The sequence below is a fragment of the Micromys minutus genome (genome assembly GCF_963924665.1).
Source record: "Micromys minutus genome assembly, chromosome: 13".
NCBI lineage: Eukaryota > Metazoa > Chordata > Mammalia > Rodentia > Muridae > Micromys > Micromys minutus.
Genome location: NC_137982.1, coordinates 51,915,704 through 51,932,568, shown reverse-complemented (window position 1 = coordinate 51,932,568; position 16,865 = coordinate 51,915,704). Strand labels below are relative to the sequence as shown.

The window sequence follows — 16,865 nt, the reverse complement described above, 5'->3', positions numbered from 1 at the left end:
TCAAACAAAACCATCAGTAGGAACATTTATGAGAGCAACTAAATGAAGGTGTGCACACCCAACTCAGGGCTCAGTGTTAGACCTGTGACATCCTCACAGCCCATTACCTTGTTCTTGGGACTGTAGTTTACAGGGTTCTCACACTTACTGTTGTGATAAATTAACAATTCTTCAACTCTTACAAGAAAACCTGTCTATACAGTAGTACATAGTAGAAAAAAATGTGTACATTTTTATTTTCTCATTTGTGAAAATAATCAAAATAAAATATATGGTCATAGACAGAATTTTTTGAAGGTGACTGAAAACCAAGTCACTTGTTTTCAAGCCCATCACAAAAAAACCCAAGTCTACCTTGTACAGTATGAAGAAGACAGACCCACACGGGGCCAGGTATCCAAACATCAGTTCTAGTGGTCAGCAAACTAGTCCCTGGGCTGAACTGACCTGTGGGGTATTTCTACATGGCCCTGAGCTAAGACTGATGTTTGTATTTCCAAAAGGATTAACAACGACAACAGCGAAGACACAGCAAAACCGGATGTGGACTCCAGTCTCAGGTGGCGCAGCTCCGCAGGTGTTCTCGGCACAGTGCAACTGCAAGGCCCAGGTCATGTGCATCTGCTTCCTCAAGGCATCTTCACCTGCGAAAGGGACCTTCCAGTGCCACTGTCCAGACTCTCTTCCTTCCAATTCCTTTTTCTTCAACATCATCAAAGCTCATCCTGCATTGATGTAAAGATGATTATGGTATTATTTCAATTCTTTACTTCCTTACACATACTCAATGTTCTTACTGAAGAGTGTTTGAATCCATCAAACACTCTCTGCTTGATGAACACCTGCACACAGTAGGTATTATCCTAAGTGAGATGGTCATGACTGTTGACTTGACAGGATCTCTGGAAATCTTGCGGGAGTTGCCATGACCGCCTGACAGCGATGGTGCCGTCCCCTAGCAGGGAGCCTGGCACTGAGCAGCAGCATGCGTCAGTTTCCTCACTGTGGTGACATGACTGGCCACTTCAAGCACCCCTCCAGGTGAGTGGGCCGTGGTCTTGAACTGTGAGTCAGAAGAACTGTTTTTATCCTAAGTTGCTTCCTTCAGAGTATTTATACAGTGGCAGCAAAGATATTAAGACACTAAGTGATAATACGGCTTGTTCTTTATCTTAATTTCAGCTATAGTATTTTGGTTTATGAGTAATAACACATTAAAAAATATTTAACTTGGGTAATATCCTAAGTTCTAAAATAACCTGAGAAAGTAAAATGACTCAAACATTAGAAAACTATACTGTATATGCTAGGAAGACACTGATTCCTGTCTCCTCCACCCTCTGAGGTGGATAGATGTTGGGAAACAGGCCATAGGCCTTTCCCCACCTAGGGCTCCCAGAGACTCTCCTGAGGCTGTGATATGCTGCCTGTATTACATTCCATTCAGCAGCTCCCACACTCATGAAGTCAGCTCTTCTGCAGGCCGAGACCAGACTTTGGAGAGATCAAACGGATCAGGTTCAGGAGAGCAACAGGAGGGAGTTTGCAGTGCCAGTGATCAGGTAGAAATTTAGGAAACTCTGCTCTTTAAAATATGTCCAGGTTCTAGAATATTTACTGCTAATAATTCAGCATTTTACTTACAATAAAGAACACTTAAATTAACTATTAACCACATCACTATTTTAAATAACAGTACTGTATATTTTTCTTTTAAAAAATATTTTGGAGACAGGACTCTTGCTTACTTTGGAACTTAGTATGCAGACCAGGGTAGCATCAAACTCACAGAGATCTGCCTGTCTCTACCTCCAAGTGCCGAAATTAAAGATGTGCACCACCAAAACCAGCTTGCATATCTCACATGTTAAAAACAGAAGATCCACAGTGGAAGTCCAGGGGTCTACTCACAGTGATACAACTACTTCAGAACACTTCCTGCCCTTTGGAGCCAGACTCCTTCACGCTCTTAAGTAGTCACTGCAATTTCTACTCTCACCCTGCCTCAGCTACCATGAACTTGCTTTTTGAATATTTTACATTTTGTAATATTTGGTCTTTGTGACTAGCTTTATTCCATTAAGCATGTGTAATAGCCCTGGCTATCCTGGAACTTGATTTATAGACCGGAGTATACCCCGACTCACAGAGATCCACCTGCCTCCACAATTTTTTTCTTTTTCTTTTTTTTTTTTGCTTATCCACTCCGTTGGTGGGTGGCTGTATTTTGCTGTATGAGTGATGTTGCTAATATACACTGTCCACTGGAGTCCAGGTTGTTGTATGAAAGGAACCTGATAATGTGGTGCTGTGAGCACGCATTTTTTCTAAGCATGTTGGTATCTAGTGTATCATGTTGGCTGCTGTATTCCGCCAGAGTGAGGGTATCTCTGAACACTCATCTGACACTCGTTTCTGTGTGGAATGCACACCGCAGATGCATCCAGGCTGCAGGCCCGGCTCTCACCTTGCTCCTCTGCACTTGGCTTGGGGGCGTTTCCAATCTCCCATAAATGAAGGTGGCAATAGTTTTGGCATCTCTGGAATTTATTTGCTCTTCCCAAACACTTTGCTAAAATTAAAAACACTCATGTTATCTTTCAAATATTTAAATCAAAACATGACATTTCTATACTAGAAGCTTGCTTACTTATGTCTTTGTTCCAGAGCTGTCTAAATTTCCTGTGTCTTCAAGTGCATAGTGCTACAAGGGCAGCTAACACACTAGACAGAGCAATGCCTGTGGTACAACAGGAGCACACAAGGACTTCCAGGGAAAAGGCAGCACTGACTCCAAAGCTTATGTGCTGTGTGCACCTGTGGCAGCAGAGGACGGCCCTGGCATGCCAGCCTTCACACGACACAGTAAAACTTGGCAGGAGGATGCCAACAGCTCACACCCCAGTTCTTTTCTTATAAAATATCTTAGTAGACATATGTGTCTTCATTTATCTGTAAAAGTCAATATGCTTGCTGAGATATCATAGTTCTGTTCCCAAGCATTGTACTGTACCTGGGAAGACCGGACAGATCTTATGTTAACAGCTGTATCAGCTGAAAGATGCAACTTTTGAACCAGTGATCACTGATCCTGGCTTGTTGAGTGAGACCTTTGTAGAGCTCTGGTTTCTTTCACTGAAAACCTAACACAGCCAGGCATTGTGGTGCATGAAATCCTAATACCCAGAGGTAGGTAGATAATCTGAGAGACCAATGCCAGCTAGCTCCACAAAGCAGGTTATTTAACACAAATAAAAATCAAACCTAACCAAAAAAAAAAAAAAAAAAAAAAAGAAGAAGAAAAAGGAGGGGCACATTGATAGTAATGCTCCCCAAACCTAACCCAAGCCAAAGCCCCCACTTGTCATCTGAGCCCTAGCAGAGCATCCTTCAAAAAGGCTGCTATGAACTGGATTTCAAAGTATTTACAAAATTTTTTGAATTTTTAAAGGAAACATTTAAAAAGCAATCACTATATTAAAAAGTAGAAAATATAAAACTGCATAGAAACAATTAAACTTTTGAATTCTATAACCCAGACATGTATTAATGTTTGGTTTGGTTTCTACCTATTCATGGAGTACAAGGTCTGCAAGGCAACTGAAAGCACACAGACCAGAAAGCCTTTTAAGATCTCTCGGCACACTGGAAAAGATGTCTCAGTAAGAAATGTTTTTAAAAGATGAAGGGAGAAACTGGAAACAAGACGAAATCTTCCTCCCATCTAACGTTCTGGGCTTGGCCTACTGAAGGCAGGCAAAGTTACAGTCTGCACGCACCTTTGCTCTTTCATAGCGGTACAGTTTGACACTGGGGTAGGCTTTGATGCCAGCTTTCTGGCATGTTTGGGGGTAAGCCTGACAGTCCACTTTCCCAGCCTTCACTTTTCCTTTGATCATCTGAAAAATAAACAAAGCAAATTCAAAGATCTTGCCACTTTCCAACATAAATCTTTATATATTCACATAAAGATTTTCTAGACCCAATGGACAGAAGCTGCTGACCCCTGTGGTTGAATTAGGGAAAAGCTGGAAGAAGCTGAGGAGGAGGGCATCCTGTAGGAGGACCAGCAGTCTCTATTAACCTGAAACCCCTAGATCTCTCAGACACTGAGCCCCCCAACCAGGCAACATACCACCAACACACACACATACAGCAGAGACTGCCTGTCTGGGGTCAGTCAGAGAAGACTCCCATAACCCTCAAGAGACTGGAGACTCCAGGGAGTGGGAGGTGTGGTGGGGCTGAGTGAAGACATCTTCATGGAGATGTGGGGGCGGGAGGTGTGGGATGTGGAATAATCAAAGGGTGGGCCAGGAGGGGAATAAAGTCTGGGCTGTAAAAAGATTAAGTAAAAATTAAAGGGGCTGGAGAGAGGGCTCAGTGGTTTTCCAGAGGTCCTGAGTTCAATTTCCATCAACCACATGGTGGCTCACAACCATCTGTAATGAGATTCCATGCCCTCTGGTGTGTCTGAAGACTGCTACAGCATACTCACATATGTGAAATAAAGAAATCACTTTAAAAAAATTAAAATAAAAATAAATAAACCATATTAAATTGTCAAACAAAACACCCCTCAGCTTTAATTCTTTGTATTCAAACAAGATTGTCTCTACTTTAAGCTTCCACTTGCGGTCATCTGTCTAACACAGACACTGTTTTCTTCACAAGTACCTGGAGGCTCTAACCCTGACCTCCCTAACCTTCCACCCACCCCATGCTGCCCATCACAACCAAACACCAGTCTTTGGTCCTAACTGGCATTCTTAATCTGGGGCATGATTGAGCACACCTCGTACACTGCCAGGTCAGAGCTCAGTCCTTCTACACAGTCACAGTGGGGCTTGCTCTTTTCCAGGTAATTACTGGGCTTCTTCCTGTGTGCTTTACACTGCGGCCCACACCTGCCTGTCTTTCTGGACAGTACTTACCAGCCCTCCGGCCCCACCCTTTCTCAGAACAGGGAGCTCCTTCTTTACCTTCAGGTTACTACACTCCAGTCCTCTCTTTTGGGTTTGCTCAGGGTCGACAGTCAAGTGAGATCTTATATGACCCTACGCTGATCAATCTTCCCTAAGTCAGGCAATCTACTCTACTGCTCTCTGTGAACGCCTCATGAGCACCTACACATACGGTATCTGAATCTTTCCCTTTGTGGTCATTCAAGGTGGACGCTAGCTGTATGGTCAGTTCCCTTCGCTTCACCTTCTCTCACAAAGTTCTGCTGTCACGTGTCTACCCTCTTCCTACCCTCGACTGACTTAGGGTTCTCTCCAGCTCTAGGGCAATTGAAGTGTCTTTGCTTCCTTCCTCTGGTTTCTATGGTTACTGATACAAACACAAACAGGGAGACTAACTCAGGACAGCAGTCCACCTACAGAAATAATAATGTGCACATACAGAAGCACACACACTCGGATACTTGTAATCTGTCCGTAAATGCTTTTAATACTAGCACTTTTGTAGAAAAGGCAAGCAGTTTGAGGCTGGCCTGGTCTATATAAGGAATTTCAAGTCAGCCAGAGTTATAAAGAGAAACCTGTCTCAAAAAAGACAAATAATAGTTATAGAAACACATTTTTTTTTTAAATTGAGAAATATTTTTAAGAGCTACATTAAGAATTAGTTTACAATGCTTTAACCTTTTGTTAAAACAAACATGTATGAGTAGAATTTATTTAACTAGACAACAACACTTACCCTAGCCAAGAGTTCAAACTCTGGAGCAAAATTCTGGCAAGGTCCACACCAAGGAGCATAGAAGTCAACCACCCAGGGAGTTTTCCCTTGTAGAACTTTTTCGTTGAAAGTCTGGGGTGTTAAATCTATGGATGCTTGGGGTAAAAATCTGCAGTAAGGGAATCAAACATCCTTTTTTATCACACAAAAGCAAAGCAAGCATTATATGCCAATACTGCAAGCAGTCCTAAGTTAGAAAAAATCCAATCCTTGACAAATGTCATCTTTTCCCAGTATTCTAAATGCCAGAATCCTAACTCACAGGAAACTATACACGTAAGATGAATAGCTTCAAATCAGTGTTATACAATGTGATCACTCACCCGAGACCCCAGCTTCTCAGGGAATATGCATCCCTATTCCAGCCATTGTAACTACTGAAAAAAGAAAAAAACCAAGTTGTAAGTGGTATTTTCTATTACTGCATATGGTCAAGAAACAGCCTTACTGCAGCAATTCAAAATATAATAGTTCACGGCTGGTTAATGACACCATATCTCTTTCCACAAACTAAATAAGAGTTATATGACTTCAAACATCTTTGTATCTTTTCCTACTTCAAATATATTTTTCTGAGTCTTTGTATCTTTTCCCTCCCTTAAGTACTCAGGATTGTAAATGCATTTTGTGATTTCCCAATAGCAGATGCTTTTATCTTTTATAGAGATATAAAAGATATTCACTTAATTACAATTGTGTGTTGTTTCTTTTTAATACCTGTGTAGGTGTAGAATGGGTGAACACTAGGACAGTCCTGGGTTCAAATCTCAGCGGCCAACCCTAGCAGGTGAGCTGTAAGTCTGATGGGCTAGTTCTTTTCCAGCAACGGGATGAGGGGTATGACCCTCTGTTCCCCCTAAGTACAAAGACTGCTATGAACAATGCAGCCAAGGCCTGGCCAGGTCTCAGGGCCAAGTAAGGAATTAAACGCCGGTTCTTTCTCTCTCTCACGGCTTCTTGACTACAACCTTGTAACTAGTTTCACTGTCCTGTTCCGGCATCTTCTGAGGGACCACACATCCCGTAGTGGCCTCCCAATACATATTGTTGGCCTTAAATGTTAAGTGTATAACCAAATGATTATAATAGGTACCTTCAAATTTGACAGAATACTTACTGATACTGGTGAGCTTTACTTGACTTTTGGGGATAAAGTCGTATCTCGGGGTATCTCTGAACGTTTTCCTGAGTACAAAAGGAATGGTACTGTTGGCAGTCCACGCTGCCCACACTTATCAGTCCAGATAACGTCTACAACAGAACAGAAGTCAACACATGGGTCAGTAATTAAAATCACTGTGATAACTCACAATTAAAAAAACCTTATGTGTAGGAGTTCTTTGTTTACGTGTGTATGTATCATGTGTATGCACTGCTCTTGGAGGCCACAAGAGGGCACTGCAGCCCCTGGATCTGGAGCTGAGGATGGTTAAGAGTGTTTGGAACTAAACAGGTTTTCTGTGAGAGCAGTCAGTAATCCTAACTGTTGACTCAACTATCTAGACCTCACCACAACCTTCAGATGTGTTAACAGTCCTTGTACAATGGGTATTTTACTATTATCAGTATCAGAGGACAATGGTTAAAGATTTAAAAGATGCCATTTAAACTAATGAATTTGAATGCCATAACTTTGTAATTAAGAACTTCCCAGTTATTGCAGATGAAATAGCTGGTTCTACTCATTTACCACGTAGGTAAATACACTTTTAAAAATTTCTATGTTAAGCCAGGCTGCAGTCTTTGACTCCAACACCTGGAAGGCAGAGGCAGCCCAAGGGTAGCCTGGTCTACAGAGTGAGCTCCAGGATAGGCAGTCAGAGTTATACAAGGAAACCCCATCTCACTAAACAAACGAACAACAAAAAACCAAACAGAACAACAACAAAAACACTAGCAACCAAAATACAATCAGTATTAAGTATTTTCCTAACGAAGGGCTTTGTCTGATCATCTTACGTTTGTCTTCATTCAGTATCGTATAGCACCGCCATTTACAGGAAACTCACACGTTTTGGAGAAAGAGTCTGGAGTGCTCTTGGCCTCCCGACCCTCCTGTTTTAAAGAGCCAACACTATGAGGAAACAGTTATCTGTAAGTTCTAACAGTGAACTGTCTGGTCAGTGGGTGGAGGCAGTGCCGGCTTATCATCCAGTCAGGTGTGTGTGAACCACCTGCTTGTAGGTTATCCCCTTGGTCTCAAAGTAACTGTTAAATCTCAGCAGGTATGAGAAGTAAGTAATGCTGTCACTATACCCGGGCCATGCGCTTCCATTCTGGCATCAACACCTGACAGGGGTGACACCACGGAGAATAGAAATCAACCATCCAGACTTCGTCATGCTTTCTCTGTTTAACTAGTTCACTGAAGGTGGTGGGTGTAAGAGAGATCACCGAAGGGTTTCTGAGATCCTAGGATATGAAAAGACTACTGTTACACACAACAAGTTTTTCACGTATTTGGAAATACTGCTGGACCTGTCATTTAGAAAGTTCCCATTTTAGAGAAATCAAACCTATTGTTAAGTTTGGCTTTTGCCAAAAAGTTTTCTTAAAAGGTGTATTTTCTCCCTAGCTTTACAACCACTGTAGCCAGGAAAAGAGGGACCCCGGAGGGGACTGTGAAGAGATCATGTAATCAAGCTCCAGGAGTAATCCAGATACCTGCATAGGCCCCACTATCTGTTCTGATAGCAGGAATATGTGTTAGAAGTGACCCTTTAATGACTAACACACAGCTATTATATTTGCTATTTAAATGGAGATGCTATACACCTTCTAGAGACTATATTCCAAAGGCAGTTTGAACAGACTGAACAGATGTGTCAAGTGATACTAACACATTAGCTTTACTAGGACCACAATCCTACAACACACTTTACTTTGGAGGACACAGGAGAATGGACACTAGTGAGTAGCAATGAAGTCACTGAAATTATCCTAGTCAAGATTGAATGCAAACAGGCCCTTCTGCTAACAATGTACAAGCCCGGTGCAGGACGCCTGGCCTGGGCACTGTGAATGCACTGAAAGGACACAGGAAAAGGGTGACAGGCTTCATGGAAAACTATCATTTCATATATTCAATAGTAATATCTCTCACGTACAAAACACTACAGTAAGTAAGAAAACAAAGGCTTAAATAAAAATGAAAAGGTTTTCAGAAAACAATCTCCTGGCACAAAAAGAGCAAGTCCAAAGCATACATATAAATACAAAGACTTCTAGCATAGCCTAGGAGTTAAAATACCTCTATGAACTCCAAGATCTGTTCTGCAGAATGATGTCCTTCATACTCATGAATACTGGACTGATTGAATACCACTGTTGTTGGATAAGCTTGGATGTTATACTGTGAGAAAGAAGAAATTCATATACTTTACCTATTAGTTTCAGTTTTGCAACAGCTTACTTTTTAGATATATTTATTTTTTATTTTATATGTATGGGTGCCTTGTCTGAACGCATGTATGCATATCATGTGCTTCATGGTGCTGGAGGCAAGAGGACACTGTGCGATCCTTGGAGCTGGACTAACGATCAATTGTTTTCAGCATGTGGGAACAAGGGTCCTCGGTAAGATCAACAATGCTCTTGACTGCTGAGCCACGTCTCCAGCGCCCTTTTACAAGGCTGTAGAAATCCACCACCATCTTCGTGGTGGGTTAGACAAATTTAGCAAAGACAGTGCATTAAAATTGGGCTGATGCATAAGTTCACCATTAACCGAAGGGCACGAAAACGTGGGCACGGAGACAGAGGAACTGCTTAGTATGCATTTCATCTTTCCGCGCTCTTCAAACTAAGAGGGAAGAGGAGGGAAGAGCCACAGCAGTCACTTCTTCTAGTGACAGTAATTAATCATCCTAGAGGCAATGATTAATGATAAAATAGAAGAAATTTTGCATATTATGAAAATTTGAAAATGTGCGAATTCAAAACACTTATTATGCTAACAGAGATTAGGTAAAAGTTTACAAGTCCTTATTATCTTTTAAGTTAGTCTAGCCACACAGACCCCTCATCCATACCTCAGAGCAATTTTACTCAGTAGTTAAATGACAAAGCCTGGTGGTGGCAGTGCACATCTTTAATCCCACACTTGGGAGGTAGAAGCAGGCAGTTGTTTGAGTTTGAGGCCATCCTGGTCTACAGAGTAAGTTCTAGGATAGCCAGGGCTGCATACAGAAAACCTGTCTTGAAAAACCAAAAAAACCCAACCAAACCAAAAGCAAACAAAAATGATCAAACCTACTTTACAGTCGAGGTCACTGAGCTACTGAGGAGTAATAACCTGGTCATGGGGAACCAACTGGGGAACCCTGGCCTGACTTCAGTGAATGTGATGCTTCTCTTTATCCCTTACACTTTAACTGTTGATAACATACTTACTTGAGATAAAATGTAGAACTAAAGGGAGGAAGCGCTGTATCACGGAGCGACACCCCTCCACTGGCTCACTCGTTGATGCTCTGGTATTTCCATAACTGTTTCTAAATATTGTTACACTGCTCATTTTTGTCAATTTGACAAATTTCAGTAGAAAAGATAGCAAAGACTTGATAGAGTTTGTATTTTCTTGACTAGTGAAGTCAAACATTTCCACTCTTCTATAATGCATTAAAACACAGGCTTTCTTTTCCTCTTCATCTTTTTCTTTAACATTTTGGTTTTGAGTTAACACATTCATATTACAGAAAGGATATAAACTTTTATGTACTTATATAGCTATAATCACCATCCAGCCGTGGCTCCTGTAGTGGTTTGAATAGGTTTGGCCTCCAGAGACTCATGTGTTTGAATACGGGAGTTGCACTGTTAAGAGTGTGGCTTTGATGGAGTAGGGGTGGCCTTATTGAAGGAAGTGTGTTACTGTGGGGGTGGGCTTTGAGACCCTCCTTCTAGCTGCCTGCAAGACAGTGTTCTTCCTGGCTGCCTTAAGGTTAAGATGTAGAACTCTTGGCTCCTTCTCCAGCACCAGGCCTGCCTGGATGCTGCCATGTTCCCGCCTTGATGATAACGGACTGAACCTCTGAACCTGTAAGCCAGCCCCAATTAAATGTTGTCCCTTATAAGAGTTGTCTTGGTCAAGGTGTCTCTTTACAGCAGTAAAACGCTAACTAAGAACACTACACTCACATCATCTATACCTCTCCCGTTTCCAGTCTATTCTTACACCAACACTATACAGTTTCACATCCCATTCATGAGTATCAGAGCATATTTAAAACGTAAGATGTTGTCACCTGAATAAGCACACTGTCCCTTTCACATCTTAAAAATGAGCATTTCTTTTAAATTGGCTATCCTGCCTGGTCAAATCAACTACTCTAAGCTGACAAGTAAAGAAATCTAAATAATAATACAGGTTGTAAAACCTTAAAAATATGTGACAAAAGTACAAAGACTTAGACAAAATAGAAATTTATATAAGTATTTTATGAAGTCAAACAGATGCTGGTAAACAAAATCTTGTATACCATCAACCTCATACACATCTATTTACAATTTCAACGTTACTGCTGTAAATGGGTGAGCATCTGAGCGCTGCTTTAGTGTTTACCATGTTGCAGAGTCCTTCGTGAACTGTGCAGTCTAACGTCCCAACTCTGACTTGTCCATGGAGCAGTGTTGATGCTTTCCGTAGCTCCGGTAAGAGCGCGCGGCATGGCGGACACCACTGGGAAGAGAGGGTGGGGGTGAGCAGCCAGACAAGGAAGTGGACAGTGTGTCACTCTGCCCCGGGAGAGCCATAAGGAGCAGCAAAGCCAGAACAATTCTAGAACTAGCGTTCACGTTGTCAAGAAACGGCTTTTTGAAAGTTGACAGATAAAAATAACTCACAGGGGCAAAGAAGTCAACAAGCCATGGTTCTTTGTCACTTGCAGGGAAGTTCTGAGGCCCAAGGGTGGTAACGTGCGAATTAACACTTTCTTTGGCAAAAGCAAGTATATCGTATAGAATCTTCTTTCCTATAAATTGAGAAAAATTAAAACACGTGGTGTCTTTTGTATCTACAGAAACATTCCAATTTTTATATTTAAAATATTCAAGAAAGAAAGAGGGACCTAGGGATGCCCTGGCTATGGTGAGGTTTCTGTGTTCTTGCTCTTCTGGGAATCCCTGCCTACTGTATGTTCTGTTGTTTCCTGGACTAGTTAAACGACAAGACCTCTATGGTGTGCCTTCTCACCATCAGGAGTACAACAAGCACTTCAGAATTCTCTTGAATCCAAACTCAATGGGAACTTGTCCTGGATGTTTGAAACACAATGTATCTGAATTATAATGGGTCACTCTCTCCCCAACCACATGTGTTTCTTTCCTCATATTCTCTGACTTGTCATAACCATTACCCAGGGGCCTAAATGAGACTTCCCAGAGGGTTCTTGGGTATGATTCTGTATGATTGTGTTATTCCGTTTCCTGCCCTAGCACCATGCCTACTGCTACTGCTGTAGCTCAGTCTGGCCAACTCCAACAGCCACACTAGTATCTCTGGCCTCAGTTTTCCTGAATGAAGCCATTTTCCCATCACTAGTATAGTGACCCTTGAAAAACCAACCAAGCAACCAAGCAACCAACCAAAAACCTTAAATGCTTTCAATGATTTGCCATTCTAAAGAAGTACATGTTCCTTGGCTTGGCTGACCTTTCTTAACTACAAGGGGCTCTATTTTTCCAAGTGTCTTCTGAATTACTGACTGAACAGACAAAATTAAGTTGAGTGCTATGAGTCAGACATTCACATTGTCATGACAAGCAGAAAAAGAAAACTCCTCCTTTTAAGGTCATGTGCAACAGGAGTCAGCTGACCACTTTTTCCACTGAGAGTGGTATGTGATATTACGCTCTGCTGTCTGTTGCCGTAAATCCTGTCCTTGAACTGTTTCACACACTTTCCCTTCTGACTTCCCTGAAGGGGGTCCTGGTCACTAATTTTCTCTTTACTCATTAATATACAACTTAATGTCTTCATTTTTGGCTTAAATTTCTTGAAGCCAAAGTGTCTATTCAACTTTGACTTGCAAATTTTACTTCTGGCCAACTCTTAATTCAGTATCCTCTTCCTTAGGAAAAGATCCAATTACCCAAAGTACAATTCACCAAATAAAATTAGAATTGTCTGACTCTTCTCTCTAATCCCCACATCCTAACAATGACCAAATTATACCGATCTTCTAAATGGCTTAACCTGGCCTCCGACTGTCATTATTTTTCGTGGCTACCATCATTTACCTATGGCACTTTCTATACTCACCCTAAATGACTACCCAGTCTCTGCCTGACTTTTCCTTCCAATTTTGTATCCTACCCACACTGGTCAGCCAGCAACTTATCTAAAACCAAGTATCTCTCTGCTGGCTCTCAGGATAAAACTCCAATTCCATTCCCCAGAAAATCAGAGCTAATCTGCTTTTTTATCTTCTCTCAAGAATGACCTTTCTGTCTTTAAAGTCCTGCTGGTCTATGATCCACAGGGCGCTATTATTTTAGGCCGGTGCACCAATCTGCAGAGTACTTTGGAATGTGTTTTATCACCTCTTCTTCTGGGTAACCATTGTTTAATACTTCACATCTTAATGGGAGATTGCTTTCAGAGCTTCCTCTAAACTCTCAAGACTGTTTTACCTCACATTTTTTGTGAGTACACCTACTGATAGCTAGTTTCTGTTCAAGACAGCGTCGGTGACATTTACTTTATGTACAAGTGCTGGTATATGTGACCAGTTGGTGTGACTATGATCTTATGTGCTATCAGGTTACAAAAGTCACTGCTACTACTGGCTTGCTTTTTCATTTTCAGATTACTTATTCTGGGGTTAGCTCCCACACTGTAAGCAACCTACAAAGCTACACAAAGATCCAAGGCCGCCTGCCATATGAAGTTCTCAATGATCCCAAATGCTATGTTGAATCCTGATGTGCTGGCTACAGCCTAGCCTTTAGACAACCTGCATCTACCTTGACTCATTAAAAAAAAAAAAAAAAAAAAAAAAGACCCAAGATAACCTACCTGTTCCCAGACTCCTAACCATGAAACAGTTGTTGTTTGGGTAACAGCTATATCATCACACTCAAACATTTACGAACTGTCCATTTACTTGTCTGCTTTCTCTCCGAGTCTATGAAACTCTTCAGGCACAGGTTAGGAGGAGCTCACTTCCTTCCCTATCTTGTGTATTATACATGGGGCACAAAGGTGCTGGATGCAAAGTGTGTTATAGTTCTTATCAACACAAAAAGAAGTGCTTATAGATTCAGTGACTTCCTAGGAAAGAAGGGTTAAGTTCTGAAGGGTAACTTGGAGTTCACTGACTACCTGGAGGAATAGGAAGGAGTACTTTAATTGGAGAGGCAGTATCACGTGTGAAGGCATAAAGAACTGGAAGAACATGGCATGTCCAAGGATTCAAAAGAAGTTGAAGCTAAGAATATTTGATGAAGGAGAGGTGGATGATGAGGCTAATAAAACAGGCAGAAGCAGGTATGAAAGCACCCTGTTCATTTAGCAACTCTTTATAGAGTTCCTACTATGTATTTAGGTTTTAGCCTAAAGGGTCCTACTTCTTTTATTTCTGGATTTGCTTTTAGTAGGTGAGCAGTTTATGCTCAATTCAAATACTGTCATTTAACTATATTTAGCTATAGACAAATACTTTTTGTCTTGCTGAGATTTATGTGGAGTGGCTACTGAGCATTTTTCATGTTTTCCTTAGAGATTTTCCTCTTGTCCCCATCACACTGCCATCCAAACTTGCTGAGAGCACTGCTTTTGTGGTTTGAATAAGAATGGCCCCCATAGGCTCACATATTTGAATATTTGCTTTCCAGTGGATGAACTGTTTGGGAAGGATTAGGAGGAGTGGCCTTGTTGGAGGTATGTCACTGTACTGGCTGGTTTTGTGTCAACTTGATACAAGCTGGAGTTATTACAGAGAAAGGAGCCTCAGTTGAGGAAATGCCTCCATGAGATCCAGCTGTAAGGCATTTTCTCAACTAGTGATCAAGGGGGCAGGGCCCAGCTCATTGTGGGTGGTGCCATCCCAGGGCTGGTAGACCTGGGTTCTGTAAGAAAGCAAGCTGAGCAAGCCAGGGGGGAGCAGGCCAGTAAGTGACATCCCTCCATGGCCTCTGCATCAGCTCCTGCTTCCTGACCTGCTTGAGTTCCTGTCCTGACTTCCTTTGGTGATGAACAGCCATGTGGAAGTGTAAGCTGAATAAACCCTTTCCTCCCCAACTTCTTTCTTGGTCATGATATTTGTACAGGAATAGAAACCCTGACCAAGACAGTCGCTGAGGTGGAGTTTGAAGTTTGCTCAGCCCAACCTCATTCTTCTCTCTTCCTGAAGCTTATGGAGAGTAGATGTGAGCTCTCAGATTCTGCCCTAACACAGTGATTACCTACGTGCCACCCTCCATGATGGTCATGAACCAACCCTTAGAAACTGTAAGCAAGCCAATTCTTTCTTTCAAGTTGCCTTAGGAATGGTGTCTGTTTACAGCAGAGGACTGCTTCACGTCTTACAACTCTGTGACATCATAGTTGAAGCAGTTCCATATGGTAAAGCTCAAGAGGCATCAAATCAATATCTGATACTCATTTACATGCATGTCTTTCAGGACATCAGAGACATGATTCTGAATTCAAGAGACAAAGCAGTTAGGCCTGAGGTCTAGAGCAGGCAAGGTAAGCTAATTCTCACACAGTGATGTGCCACCCTTGGATATTTTTGCTAAAATGGTTATCAAAATGTTAAAGATCTTTATAAGAAGAATGAACATAATAAAATGACTATATAATTAAAAATGTCTCTCCCTTTATTTGTTAGCAGGAACAAATTTTTGACAATAATTGTGTGCATAAAATACAAATCACAATTAAATATTTCTGCTTGAAAGTCAAGATGACTTTTGTACTAAGTACTCTCACTATGGTGGATGGTTGTCCCCAGTTGGTAGTGTTCTTTAGGGGGCTTAGAAACACAGCCTTGTTGGAGGGAATATGCCACTGGCATGGACTATGAGGATTCAAAGCCTCATGCCGATCTCAGTTTGTACTGTTTCCTGCTAGAAGTTCAAGAACTGAGCTCTCAGCTGTTCCTGTCGCCATGCTTGCTGCGCTACCTAGAGTGATGACGATGGAAATCTACTCCTCTGGAACCACAAACCCTTCTCCCATAAGGTGCCCTGGTCATGGTGTTTTATAATAGCAAGAGAAAAGTAACTAATACTTTCTCGCTCCCGGGCCATCTTGGCGGCTGATCTTGGTGGGATCTTATGTCGTCCCGCACGTAAGGCAAGATGGTGGCCACAAAGAAGACAAAAGAGTCTCTGGAGTCGATCAACTCTAGGCTCCAGCTTGTTGTGAAAAGTGGAAAGTACGCGCTGGGGCACAAACAGACTCTGAAGATGATCAGACAAGGCAAAGCAAGGTTGGTTGTCCTTGCCAACAACTTGAGGAAGTCTGAAATAGAATACTACGCCATGTTGACTAAAACTGGTGTCCATCACTACAGTGGCAATAATATTGAACTGGGCACAGCGTGGAAATACTTCAGAGTGTGCACACGGGCTGTCAGTGACCCAGGTGACTCTGATATTATTAGAAGCATGCCAGGACAGACTGCGAAAAGTAAACAAAGTTTTCCCTTAATTTCCCTTAATAAAAATTTGCCACAGCTCCTTTTGAAAAAAAAAAAGTAAGTGACAGACTTACCATGATGGATTTCATATTCTTTGGTTCCTTGTCCTTTAAACACTGCTAAACAGGGCTGGAAAACATAAAGCTCAGAACAGATGCCCGGTGCAGAAGAGCAATCAAACCTTCCAACCTGAAAAGTATAACACTGAATTAAATTTTGTATAATTTCCAAACATTCACAAAGATAAGTATCCCCAAATGGTATGTTTATCATTAGAAGTCAATAGGTAATAAAATGAAGGGAACGGAAAGAGTTTCTTTACATTTAATATTGAACTCAATAAAGAGAGTTCCCTAGAGACTTTAGAAGCCTCAGGAAATTTCCAAGAAAATGTAAACTTCCTTGAAAAGAATGTGGAGGCTGTTATATCTTGCGGTAAAGCAAAGGTAACTTTACAAGCAAGACACTTCAAATAAA

The 16,865-nt window shown here is 41.6% G+C and overlaps 2 protein-coding genes across 2 annotated transcripts in view; one reads left to right on the top strand and one right to left on the bottom strand.

The window, feature by feature from the left end:
* Nucleotides 1-209: 209 nt before the first annotated feature.
* The window catches only part of DNAJC10 (DnaJ heat shock protein family (Hsp40) member C10), a 36,327-nt gene continuing 19,671 nt past the window's right edge, over nt 210-16,865 (bottom strand). The window contains exons 13-23 of the mRNA XM_080927143.1: nt 16,463-16,577; nt 11,587-11,714; nt 11,306-11,422; nt 8,993-9,094; nt 7,999-8,154; nt 6,860-6,993; nt 6,066-6,119; nt 5,704-5,851; nt 3,780-3,899; nt 2,468-2,572; nt 210-725 (exon numbers count right to left, since the gene is read on the bottom strand). Coding sequence (XP_080783269.1) covers nt 714-725; nt 2,468-2,572; nt 3,780-3,899; nt 5,704-5,851; nt 6,066-6,119; nt 6,860-6,993; nt 7,999-8,154; nt 8,993-9,094; nt 11,306-11,422; nt 11,587-11,714; nt 16,463-16,577 — 1,191 coding nt within the window. The 3' untranslated portion in view covers nt 210-713. The remainder of the gene's footprint in view (nt 726-2,467; nt 2,573-3,779; nt 3,900-5,703; nt 5,852-6,065; nt 6,120-6,859; nt 6,994-7,998; nt 8,155-8,992; nt 9,095-11,305; nt 11,423-11,586; nt 11,715-16,462; nt 16,578-16,865) is intronic.
* Nucleotides 16,048-16,449, top strand: LOC308428767 (large ribosomal subunit protein eL30-like; the record flags this gene model as incomplete). Its single annotated transcript, XM_080927341.1, has 1 exon — nt 16,048-16,449. The coding sequence occupies one exon, from the start codon at nt 16,048-16,050 to the stop codon at nt 16,447-16,449; it is 402 nt and encodes a 133-aa protein (XP_080783467.1).